Source organism: Anguilla anguilla, chromosome 14 (genome assembly GCF_013347855.1).
Source record: "Anguilla anguilla isolate fAngAng1 chromosome 14, fAngAng1.pri, whole genome shotgun sequence".
Classification (NCBI taxonomy): domain Eukaryota; kingdom Metazoa; phylum Chordata; class Actinopteri; order Anguilliformes; family Anguillidae; genus Anguilla; species Anguilla anguilla.
The window spans coordinates 31,390,647-31,403,887 of record NC_049214.1 but is presented as its reverse complement, the minus strand read 5'-3'; the positions used below and the strand labels follow the sequence as shown (position 1 = coordinate 31,403,887).

General features: G+C 52.9%; 1 protein-coding gene across 3 annotated transcripts in view; it reads right to left on the bottom strand.

Moving 5' to 3' along the window:
• The window catches only part of mcc (MCC regulator of WNT signaling pathway), a 90,224-nt gene that overhangs the window by 65,942 nt on the left and 11,041 nt on the right, over positions 1-13,241 (bottom strand). The window contains exon 1 of one of the 3 annotated variants that reach the window (XM_035391961.1): positions 2,983-3,630. The exons of the other annotated variants lie outside the window; for them this stretch is intronic. Coding sequence (XP_035247852.1) covers positions 2,983-3,039 — 57 coding nt within the window. The 5' untranslated portion in view covers positions 3,040-3,630. Of the gene's footprint in view, positions 1-2,982; positions 3,631-13,241 lie in introns of those variants that run through there. 3 annotated transcript variants of the gene reach the window in all.

Below are 13,241 nucleotides of genomic sequence, written 5' to 3'. Positions count from 1 at the left end.
CTTTAAATTAGGATTTTGGGAAGGGGGAAGGAGCTGGAGATCCTCTCTGACATTACTGAAAAAAAAAATATATATATTATTCATTTTAAAAAATTGGCATTTAAAATGGCTCCCTGGGTGAGTTGGCAATCTGTGATGTGTGCAGGAATGCATTGTGATCTGGTTCTCTGTATGTCAGACCCAGAATAAGGCCATGTTGAACATCGTCAGGGTCTCCTGTGAAACTCTACTTGAGCAAAGCCACCGCATTAACAAAGTTCCCTATATCCCTGAACAATGGATCTGTGGACTCGGTTTAAGAAGAGTGTGTGTGTGTGTGTGTGTCAGGGAGCAGTTTCCCTCCTTACAGAACCTCAGCATGCTGAAAGGCATGATATTGCTATACTGCTTACCCCTTATATTGCCAATTACTTTACTTACATTATCCACCTCAGTGACCTTTATTGCCCAAGTAAATATTAGTTTATTTCCACCAGGAAGGTCAATGAAGAACTTGCTTCTGTTTTCACGTGGTTAGGGCACAGATTATTACCACCAGCCTGCAGTATAATGTCCAGATTTCCCAGGTCCGCTACACACAGGTCACTCCGAGACTAACCGCCCTTTGCCACCAGAATGTATCAAATCAGACATGGCGGCTCAGTCAGTTCAGACAGCTCGCAGCCCGACCGCAGCCAGCCGTGAAGATCGAAGGTAGATCTGTCAAAAACGGCCACGGACGGGACCGTCCCCTTCACAGTGCATGTGTGGTGGGGAGGGGGGGTGGGGGGGGGGGTATACTGGGGTCCATGGGAAAGGCTAGGGGGGGGGCATATTCAGACCTTTCTCCTACAGTCAGGAATGATGTCACTCAGGAAGAGGTGGCAACATGCTCACCAAAGCAAACCTGGCGCTAGGATCTGTCCTCTCGCCTTCTCTTCCCACTCCTGCCTCCAATCGAGCCCTCGCGGCGACACGGTCATTAAGTCACCGAGGGATGGCGGTCACAGCGGCTCGCTAACCGTTCCCGGACACTTTTATGGGGAAAAGCAGTGAGGCAACCCCAGACCGTTTCCCGCCAAAATTAGCTTCGTGAGTCATGCCTCTAGCGCTGGCGCATTCTTCCTGTACTCCGTTTGTACCCCCCCCCCCCCCCCCCCATGGTTACACTGGAAAAAACGCCTTACGTGCTTATGCTGCTGACGATGACGATGATGTCGAAGGTCAGGATGACACGGACGAAAGGACATGGTGCCGGTAATAATGACGACCAAGAGGGAGACGACATTGACCAAAAAGTCAACAGCAAGACGACAGCAGCAGCCACTAATACAAAGGTGAACCTTGGTCAGCTTGTTCCCTACATGACCTTTCAGGTTTTTGAGCAGAAATCCTCCATCTTAAGAACCCAAGAAGGGCTGAAGCAAACCGGGCATAAATGAGAAATGGAATTAGAGAAAGCGTTGGGATCCAAACGGACCGGGTCTGGTTCTTGTAAAGCCTCAGCACGGCCTCCCCCTAACCCCGCCCCAGAGAGAAAGGTCACATGCACACAGTCGGTAACTCTGAGTAACGCTCACTGAGGTCACCAAGCCCAATTACAGCAGCCTCCACCTCTGCACTAATCTCCACTGAGGAGAGCTGTGAGCACTGGCATGTGTTAACAAAATTAAAACCATGTGTGCGTATGCATGTGCGTGTGAGTGTGTGTGTGTGTGTGTGTGTGTGTGTGTGTAAGCGTATGTGTGTTTGTGTGAGTGTGCTGGGGGGGGGGGGGGCTCAACAATGCATCGCTATTCAGACCCCCCCACTTCCCGTCTCTTCCACCGCTCAGTCACGCCAACTCTGCCAACAACAGCTCGGCCGCCCGCAGGATGACAGGAGAGAGAGAGACGTGCAGAACGCCCTCTCCCTCCCACCAACAAACACAGACACGCTCACACACGCACACACAGCCCAATGCAGGTATGCATGCTCTCACACACACACACACACACACACACACACACACACACACACACACGGCCCAATGCAGGTATGCATGCTCTCACACACACGCACGCACGCACACACGCACGCACACTGCCCAATGCAGGTATGCATGCTCTCACACACACACACACACACGCACACGCACACACGGCCCAATGCTGGTATGCACGCTCTCTCACACACACACACACACACACACACACACACACACACACGGCCCAATGCAGGTATGCACGCTCTCTCACACAAACACACACACACACACACGGCCCAATGCAGGTATGCATGCTCTCACACACACACACACACACACACACACGGCCCAATGCAGGTATGCATGCTCTCACACACACACGCACGCACGCACGCACACACGCACACACGCACACACGGCCCAATGCAGGTATGCATGCTCACTCACACACACACACACACACACACACACACACACACACAGGCTTACACGTCCACGCAAAATCCAGATATTCACACATACATACAAACACACAATCACAAATGTGCACATGCGTATGCATACACGTGAGCGCACACACACACTCCTCTCCCACGCACACACACACCCATGCACACACGCATGCCCCTACATACATACACACACACACGCACACACTCTCCTACATACACACACACACACATATGCACACCCCTACACGCAGACACACACACACACACACACACACGCACAGAGTATCTGAATGGTCGTGTCAGTTAGCAGCGATGAGAGGCGTTGTGTCGTGGCTCACACTGAAGACCGGCTCGGTCTGGGAGCCCTTCACTTCTCTGCAGCTTAATTCTGCAGCCCACCCCCAGCACCACTCCCAGCACCTCCGGCTAACGTGAAGGGGGGGCCGGGGGGGTCCGATGACTCAGATTAAGATGCCCCTGATCCTCAGCAGTCAGCCCAATCTCCACCAGGAACCCCAATCTCCACCGAAGCCTTTTTAACGGGGCAGAGAGCAGAGCAAGCCTGCCGTCAACCTGTCACCTTACCTCACTAACTTCTGCTGGGGGGCCACTCCCAAATTTCATAGCCGCTCCAGAGTTCATGATTTAAATTCCAACAGCCCCCTCCTCACAAAAATGAAGGTCAGGAGAGGAAAAGGGGGGGGGGGGGGGCAAAAAAAAAAAGAAAAAGAGAAGGTAGTCTTCAGGTATGTTAATCCTCCAGCGCTGTCCCCATGCAGCGGCGTCCGGTCGTTATCCGAAAGAGAACACCCCCGTTTCGCTCTCCCCTCCCCAAACGCGCGGCGCTCAGAGACGTCCCGCCGGCGGGGCGGGCTCCATGCTCACTGAGCCAGCGGTGGTGCGCGTTGGCGGCAGCGGGGATCGTTAGCGGCAGTCGCCGTGGCTGCGGGAGTCTCCCGGAATGGGTCCGGAGTCCCCCCTGCCGCTCCGCTACCCGTCAGAGCCGCGGCAGCCCCTCATCCCCCCCACGCGCACGCCCGTCTGCTCAGGGACCTCCCGACGGGGCGGGGAGGCGCTCGCGAGTGTGTGTGTGTGTGTGTGTGTGTGTGTGTGTCTGTGCGCACAGCGCGGAGGCTGCTCTGCCGGGCTCTCTCTCTACGTGCTGGTTCCTGGTGTGTGTGTGTGCGTGTGTTTCTGCTGCTCCACTGGCTGGCGAATTCCTGCCACAGGGAGGCTGTCTCTGTCGCGCTAACCCCCCGCCCCCCCCCCACCCCCACACAGCCCCCCCCCCCCCCCGCGCCCCCCTCCGCACCCCCCCACCCCCAAACCCACAGCGCCCGCCTCCCAGCCCCGGCTGAAGTTGTGCACTGGCCTTTCCCACTCTGTCCCTGTTTCCCTCTGAAATCTCAAACACCGCTCAGTCTCTCACACACACACACACAGACACAGACACACACACACGCAACACAGGCGAGCATGAACATGCAAGTGCGCACACACGCTGCCACTTTCTCCCTGATCTCGCTGTCTCTTTCTCTCTCGCTCTCGCTTGCTCCCTCTCTCACTCAGTCTCTCTCACTCGGTCTCTCTCTCTCCCTCCTTCTCTCTCTCTCTCTTTTTCGCTCCCTCCTTCTCTCTCTCTCTCTCTCTCTCTCACACTCCCTCTCTCTCTCTCTCTCTCTCTCTCTCTCCCTCCATCTCTCTCTCCCTCTCTCTCTCTCTCTCCCTCTCTCTCTCTCTCCCCTCCCTCCCTCCCCCCCTCCCACTGAGCTGATGGTATGTACAGTGCAGTGAGCCCTCTCCGTTTCCCTTAAATCCACCGTCTTCCTCACGACACACACACACACACACACACACACACACACACACACACACACACACACACACACACACACACACACACACACACACACACACACACACACACACACACACACACACACACACACACACACACACACACACACACACACACACACACACACACACACACACACACACACACAGCTTTTACAACAGCAGTTAAAACAATTTAGTCCATGCCCAGATTCAAAACAGACTTCTCCGCAGGGGTGAAAGAATTTTCAGTACCGTAACAGAGCTCTTCATTAAGAACTCTTCCAGACTTCATTCAACACAAATAACCCCAGATATTCACAGCCAACCGAATGACAGCCTTCCACTCGTCACAATCTGCCACGAATATTTCACAAACATCCCATGAGGACCGGCTGCAAGTAATACTGTGCTTCCTTTAGCTCAACTGACAAAACCAGAGTCAAAAATAGAACGCTACTAGTCACAAATTTTTTACCATTTAGTCTTCTTAAGCCTGTAGGCTACGAGCTGAAACCTGCAGCAACAGCGCCCCCTATAGGAGTTACGGTTCACAGCAAACCTGCTTCATAATCATGCAAGTGTTTTCAGACATGGAGGGATCTGAAAATAGTCTCCCGTTTTAAAATTTCAGAAAAAAAAAAACAATCATCATCATCAGGCTCACTGAGCCCCAACTCTATGCCCAATCCGCTGAGTGGCCATCCGGAAGATTTTAACCAAACGATTTTCATAACAGGCAAAATTTCCTAACTAGAAGATCTGCAGCGTGAGAAAATCCACTGCAGGGAGACCTCCTGCTGAACAACCAGGGCTAAGAGAGGTCTTTCTGGGGGACCCGCGAAGCAGGGAAATTTGGGAGTTCACAGGGTGCGTTTACACTCGCTGGGCTTGCCCTAAAAGCACACTGACACCCGTCCCACAGCAGCACTGACGCCTGTCCCACAGCAGCACTGACGCCTGTCCCACAGCAGCACTGACGCCTGTCCCACAGCAGCACTGACGCCTGTCCCACAGCAGCACTGGCACCTGTCCCACAGCAGCACTGACGCCTGTCCCACAGCAGCACTGACGCCTGTCCCACAGCAGCACTGTCCCACAGCAGCACTGACGCCTGTCCCACAGCAGCACTGGCGCCTGTCCCACAGCAGCACTGTCCCACAGCAGCACTGGCGCCTGTCCCACAGCAGCACTGACGCCTGTCCCACAGCAGCACTGACGCCTGTCCCACAGCAGCACTGGCGCCTGTCCCACAGCAGCACTGGCGCCTGTCCCACAGCAGCACTGACGCCTGTCCCACATCAGCACTGGCGCCTGTCCCACAGCAGCACTGACGCCTGTCCCACAGCAGCACTGACGCCTGTCCCACAGCAGCACTGGCGCCTGTCCCACAGCAGCACTGACGCCTGTCCCACAGCAGCACTGACGCCTGTCCCACAGCAGCACTGGCGCCTGTCCCACAGCAGCACTGGCGCCTGTCCCACAGCAGCACTGGCGCCTGTCCCACAGCAGCACTGACGCCTGTCCCACAGCAGCACTGACGCCTGTCCCACAGCAGCACTGGCACCTGTCCCACAGCAGCACTGGCACCTGTCCCACAGCAGCACTGGCACCTGTCCCACAGCAGCACTGACGCCTGTCCCACAGCAGCACTGACGCCTGTCTCACAGCAGCACTGTGCCACAGCAGCACTGACGCCTGTCCCACAGCAGCACTGACGCCTGTCCCACAGCAGCACTGGCGCCTGTCCCACAGCAGCACTGGCGCCTGTCCCACAGCAGCACTGACGCCTGTCCCACAGCAGCACTGGCGCCTGTCCCACAGCAGCACTGGCGCCTGTCCCACAGCAGCACTGACGCCTGTCCCACAGCAGCACTGGCACCTGTCCCACAGCAGCACTGGCGCCAGTCCCACAGCAGCACTGGCGCCTGTCCCACAGCAGCACTGACGCCTGTCCCACAGCAGCACTGACGCCTGTCCCACAGCAGCACTGGCGCCTGTCCCACAGAAGCACTGGCGCCTGTCCCACAGCAGCACTGACGCCTGTCCCACAGCAGCACTGACGCCTGTCCCACAGCAGCACTGACGCCTGTCCCACAGCAGCACTGGCGCCTGTCCCACAGCAGCACTGACGCCTGTCCCACAGCAGCACTGGCGCCTGTCCCACAGCAGCACTGACGCCTGTCCCACAGCAGCACTGACGCCTGTCCCACAGCAGCACTGACGCCTGTCCCACAGCAGCACTGGCGCCTGTCCCACAGCAGCACTGGCGCCTGTCCCACAGCAGCACTGACGCCTGTCCCACAGCAGCACTGACGCCTGTCCCACAGCAGCACTGACGCCTGTCTCTCAGCAGCACTGTGCCACAGCAGCACTGACGCCTGTCCCACAGCAGCACTGACGCCTGTCCCACAGCAGCACTGGCACCTGTCCCACAGCAGCACTGACGCCTGTCCCACAGCAGCACTGACGCCTGTCCCACAGCAGCACTGGCACCTGTCCCACAGCAGCACTGGCGCCTGTCCCACAGCAGCACTGACGCCTGTCCCACAGCAGCACTGGCACCTGTCCCACAGCAGCACTGACACCAGTCCCACAGCAGCACTGGCGCCTGTCCCACAGCAGCACTGACGCCTGTCCCACAGCAGCACTGGCGCCTGTCCCACAGCAGCACTGGCACCTGCCCCCACAGCAGCACTGACGCCTGTCCCACAGCAGCACTGATGGAGATGCGAAATGACCCGCCACAGCTCGGCTCTCGGTTCACCCGAACGGGCGATCACTCTCTCTCCCTCTCTCCCTCGCCATCCCTCTCTCCCCCTACCTCTCCCCCTGGCCATTCCCTCATTTCCATCCCTGGAGAGGAGGAGTCAGTGCGTCAGGGAACTACAGACAGTGACTCACAGAGATTACCGAAAATAAAAACACCCAGTGCCCGCCGTCACAAAACTGTGGGAAGATGGGAGTGGTCTTCCCGCTGCGCAGATTTGCATTTTGTTCTCTTTGCGCATATTAATACGCGCATCATATTGTGATTCATTAAGACCCATTACGATTACCAGGCACTCCGGCAACAGGAGTGACTCATCGCTGACCGTAACCTATAGTTACAGTATAACAAAAATAAGTGTATCCACTGACGCCGTTAATTTTAAAAAGTCTTCGGAATTCTTTACTGATTCTTTCTAAACTCGCAGTCACTGGGGGAATATCAATGAGGAGGAGCAGGAAACAGAGGCGGGGACAGAGGGACGGGCGGGCCTGAAGCCTGGCGTGTGCAAATTAAACGGCGGAGACTGATGATGTCATATTCGTGCTCATCGGCCTCCGGCGAATCGGCTTCGATTTCACGGCCCTGACCGCGGTCCAGACGTGACGCTGATTGAGCTTGCTTACAGGTGGTTGGCTATTGGAGAAAAGACTGAGTGATTTCACCATCCACACCTTTCAACTGAGGAAGGCTGAGAAAGCTGCCCTCACTGCAATCAGTCAAACGTGTTCATGCACACACACACACACACACACACACACACACACACACACACACTATACACACACAGGCAGGCACACACACACACACTCACATTATAAACAGACTATATACACACGCACACACACACTATACACACACAGGCAGGCACGCACACACACACACACACTCACACACACACACTATACACACACAGGCAGGCACACACACACACACTCACATTATAAACAGACTATATACATACACACTCACACTCACACACACACACACACACACACACTCCCCCCCCCACACACACACACACACACACACACTGTAGCATGCAATAAGATGGCCCCTCTCAGCCAAACAGTACAGTCCCTCTGCAGAGCAGACGCTACATGTGAAAGTCCAACCGCACTACAGCTAAAGGGGATGCACTATAACCTACAGCCACGGTTCAAAGAGACCACATCACAGACAGCCAATCACAGCTCAGTACTCACGGGATCAAACGGCAGCTCTATTACACTCTATAACACTAACACAATTCTGAGCAGTCGTTTAACAGCAGCTAAATAAAAAGTTAAATATCTTACCAAGGAAAATGGCAGGAAGGACTGATCTGCATATGCAGAACAAACACATCATGGAAGGGGAAAATGAACATGAATTAATCTTTTTTTTATTATTTGGAAAGGGAATGTTTAGTAATGTTTTACAAATGTTTATTATTTTGTATTCATTTACCCAGTCCCAGAATTATATAGGCTGATGATAGCAAAATCTAAATTAATACCATTCTGCTGCAAATAAATATCTAATAAATATTGTGTTAGCCAACAAGACACTGGCAAATGCTGGGTTGCCAGATTGTGCATTCTGTGGACGGGGCCTCTTGGTTCAACACTGATCCCAGGCCCTGGTTGTTCAAGCCTATGCTGGCACCCCACAGGGCGATGCATAAATTAGTCCAGCCCCGCACAGGGAGGTTATCAAGCTGAGTGCCTACTCACTCGCTGAGCCAATCACAGGCTGCTGCAGTCTGCCTGCGCTTACTGCAAACCAATCAGGCGGCTGCAATATGCCTGCGCTGACTGACTGCGGGCCAATCAGGCATCTGCAATTTGCCAGAGCTGACTCACCACAAGCCAATCAGGCAGCTGCAATTTGCCAGCGCTGACTCACCACAAGCCAATCAGGCAGCTGCAATATGCCTGCGCTGACTTGACTGAGAGCCAATCAGGCGGCTGCAATCTGCCAGAGCTGACTGACCACGAGCCAATCAGGCAGCTGCAATCTGCCTGCGCTGACTGAATGCGGGCCAATCAGACAGCTGCAATCTGCCTGTGCTGACTGACTGCGGGCCAATCAGACAGCTGCAATATGCCTGCACTGACTGACTAAGAGCCAATCAGGTGGCTGCAGTCTGTCAGCATTGACTGCGAGCCAAACAAAATAAATGTGTTGCAATATCAGCCCTTCTGGACCGAAAAAAAGGTGTTCTAATTGGATGCATTTATGATTATAAACATGTAATAACACAAACCGCCACACTGCCTGCGCTTCTATTACTACATTATAACCATTATTGCTATTCCTACATTCATCACGGGACTGTTTCTTTAATTCACTGAGACGCACAGAGAAAGGAGGTCATTTTATTTACATTCAGGCAATTAGCAGAGGCTTTTACCCAGAGTGACTTACACAGTTCACATTCTCTACACACAATCCATTTACACAGCTGGATATCTGATCCTGAAGCAGCTCAGGTTAAGTGCCTTGCTCGGGGGTACAAGGACAGTGCCCCACATGGGAATCAAACCTGCAACCCTGGGAGTTGAAAGCAAGCGGTTTCCGTGACCATTATACTACACTGCCGCCCAAGATCATAAGCGAACAAGCAATACACTCAAATAATGTGCTCTGCTATCAGCACAGACAGAAATTGGCCACACTCCTCCTTACAGACATTACAGACAGCTGGCTATCAGAGGCCCGGGAAACTGACAGATGAAAGCACCTCTCTAATGCCGGACCCTCATTAATTATTCATGAGTCGGGGCTCCACCGAGGGCTGGAGAACACTTTAATTGAAAGTCAGTGAAATTGTATAGGCTCTCCGGCACACTGAGAAGATTGAATTGGAAAAGTGATCTGATGACTGGTGGGAGGTGTACCCCCCCCCTCACAACCCCCCACAACCCCCCAGCCCCACGACCCCCCCGTCTCCATCCCAACCTTCAGCACCCCCTGTATCTGCTTTCCACACCTGAACACGACATTAAGACTGGGCATCCAACAGAGTAATGACAAGCGTGTTTGTGCGTGCGTGTGTGCGTGTGTGCATGTGTGTGTGTGTGTGTGTTTGTCTAAATGATTAACGCTTTTTAAAAACACAGTATGTGACACAGACCTGGTGTGTCTGCACAAGGCCTCAAATCACCCACCACCCTGTGGACATCCCAGAATAACCCACCATCGTGGGGACTGTAGAATAACCCACCATCGTGGGGACTGTAGAATAACAAACAAAACAATCCTGTCAGGTACAAAACTAGCACTGAAATCACATTTGTCTTTTACACCCGGAGACGAAGCAGAAGAACAGCGCGTCGGGAATGCCATGGGCCCGTTCATGGAAAGCGGTTTCCTCAAAAACTTGCGGAGAGCTTCCAAGCTTCCACCAAGCGGGAAACGGAAGAGAAAAGGTCCAGAGTTCCCTTGTCCACCCCCCCTCGCCCCCCCCCCCCCTGCCTTGAAAGGCGCCGCTTTCCTGCTCTCGCAGAAAAAACAAAAAAAACAGACGGCGATTACCGCGATCTTTGATCTTCCGCTGGGGCGACAAACAGAGGCCGGTTGGCCCCAGACCAGAAACTGCACAAAGGCGGCACAAAGGCTGGGGACAAAGGCGTGGAAACCACAAAGTTTCACGGCAAACCTGTTGACGCAAAAACCTCTGACATGCGCGTGGCATGCATGTGTACAGTAACGGAGCACGACCAGAAATTCGGAAACCAGATCCCAGAAAGCGGAGAGACAGATCTTTCCCCTCCGGTCCCTAACGTGAGCTGACCGGCCTACGAGACAGGGCGTTTTACTCAGAGAAACACAAAGCCCTGGTAAACAGGTGCTTTTCCCCTCTAAACAGCTCACATCGTGCCATCACGTTAGGACACACATCAACCTCGCCTTCTAAAGGAACGAGACCACACAAACCAAGCCCGGAAAACAAACCCCAAACGCTTCCCAAACCACTGTGGAACCATCAGAGCCTGCTGGAACACAGGCGTGTGCTCAGTTTCATTTGTATAGCGCTTTTTACAAAGAACTGTCACAAAGACGCTTTACAGAGTAGCAAGGCAAGAAACAGAGGAAGAATCAGAGCAAGAAACAGAGCTAAATGAACCAATGAGATTCTGATAAACATCCTTTCAAGTACTCCTAGCATAGATTTGTCTTCACTTAGCCAACTCCATCAGGTTACATTTAAGAACTACTCTCATTTTATTTACCATTCACTCACTTCTAATGTGCCCAGCGGGTCAATCTGAGGGAAAAAAATAATAATACGTGTGTGAGTGTGAGTGTGTGTGTGTGTGTGCGTGTGTGCGTGCGTGTGTGTGTGTGTGTGTCTGTGTGTGTGTGTGTGTGTCTGTGTGTGTGTGTGTGTGTGTATGTGTCTGTGTGTGTGTGTGTGTGTGTGTGTCTGTGTGTGTGTCTCTGTGTGTGTATGTGTCTGTGTCTGTGTCTGTGTGTGTGTCTGTGTGTGTGTGTGTGTGTGTATGTGTCTGTGTGTGTGTGTGTGTGTGTGTGTCTGTGTGTGTGCGTGTGTGCGTGTGTGCGCGTGTCTCTGTGTGTGTATGTGTCTGTGTCTGTGTCTGTGTGTGTGTGTGTGTGTGTGTGTGTGTGTTACGTGGCCGTTTTCATTGAAGCCTCGAGTGAAATTGCTGTCCTCCATAATGTCTTCCTGCCCGCGTCCTGTTTACTACAGTCAGTGGCACAGAACGTGAAGCACGGCCGGCAGTGTAAACAAACCGGCGCAGTGAGTTACTCTCGCGCCGGGGCACAGACCTCCCCGTGACGTCGCCCGCGGAGACGGGCGCGGGGAACCGGCGGACAGGGCTGAGCAACCGCCCGAAACCGGGAAAACCGGGAAAACCCCAAACCTCGTAGCGCTCCAGTTTCACTCTGCTGGGCCCTGTCATTCCTCCTAGGGCTGCTTTAAGAAGGAGGGAGGGGTGGGGGGGTTATTTTAAAAAACCGCACATTTGACAGGCAGAGAGGGAAGCCTGGCCACTGTGAGGCCTATCAGTGATGCGAGCGGAAGAAAGTCCCAACCGCCAAACTCATATTCGGCAGCCTTAAAGAGGCCGTCCGCAGTGGCGCCTACTCTCACCTCACACACAAAACATAACGGACTTTAAACCTCCAACATTTCATGCTAGCAAAAACGAAAAAGTAAAAAGATAAAGCACGCATTCAGGTAACTACTGAAGAGTCGGCCAAGAGGCTCAGCACCAAGAGGCTCAGCACCAAGAGGCTCAGCACCAAGAGGCTCAGCACCAAGAGGCTAAGCACCAAGAGGCTAAGCCAGACACTCAACCACCACTGAGGAATTCTGCATCTGGTTCCAGTTCCAAGGTCGGAATGTTTCAGAATGTGACTGCGGCCTCATACAGGGCTGCTGTTATCAAATCTCAGCAGCCAAGAGACTGAAGCTCGATGAAAGTACGGAACCTGTGCCTGAAGTGGGCGTGTGTGTGTGTGTGTGTGTGTGGGGGGGGGGGGGGTTGTGTGTCACATCTCTTCTGAGCATTCAGAATACCAACGCTCTCTCCTCCGAAGCAAAGAGGCCTCTCATCCCTCTCTTCTCTGTTCTACCTGCACCCTTCCATTTTCTTCAGGGATTTCACTTCACTTTATGTCAAATAAAAAAATAAAAACAAAAATACCTTTCTGTTGAATTCCTGTCCCCGCCCCCGCCCCCCGTCTCCACGGGTGCAGGTAAACAGTCTCTTCCATCGCGGCACTCTTGAGTATTCATGAGCTGCCAGGCCCAGAAATGTTTTTGATGTCGAGCTGCAACTGAATTGCAATTAATTCTGCATAGACAATGATTACAATCAGACTGAGAAGAGTCTGCCTAACGATCTCGCTGCTCAGTGAATATTCATAAACACCTGCATTCACCTCAGCTTTTCAGATTAAAAACTGCCCAGGGCAGAAATTTGGGAATAATACACCAAAGGGAGCTTGTGTGTCAACAGATTGCAAACAGATATATTTGCTCCTGAAATTTGACAAATGCGGGATATATTGAATAAAATTTAAAGGACGCGAGCACATAATTGTTAGACAGCAATTATTTTAAAGTAAGACCATGTCTCTCTCATGAAAAAATAAAACAAACATCAGGACAATGATAAATCGTGATGTGAACAACACTTGCGAGAATTTAAAAGGATTCGCTCTAAACTGTTTTTTCCTGTGGGTGAGTCAATTATTCTCATTATCACCTAGCAACAACAATTTA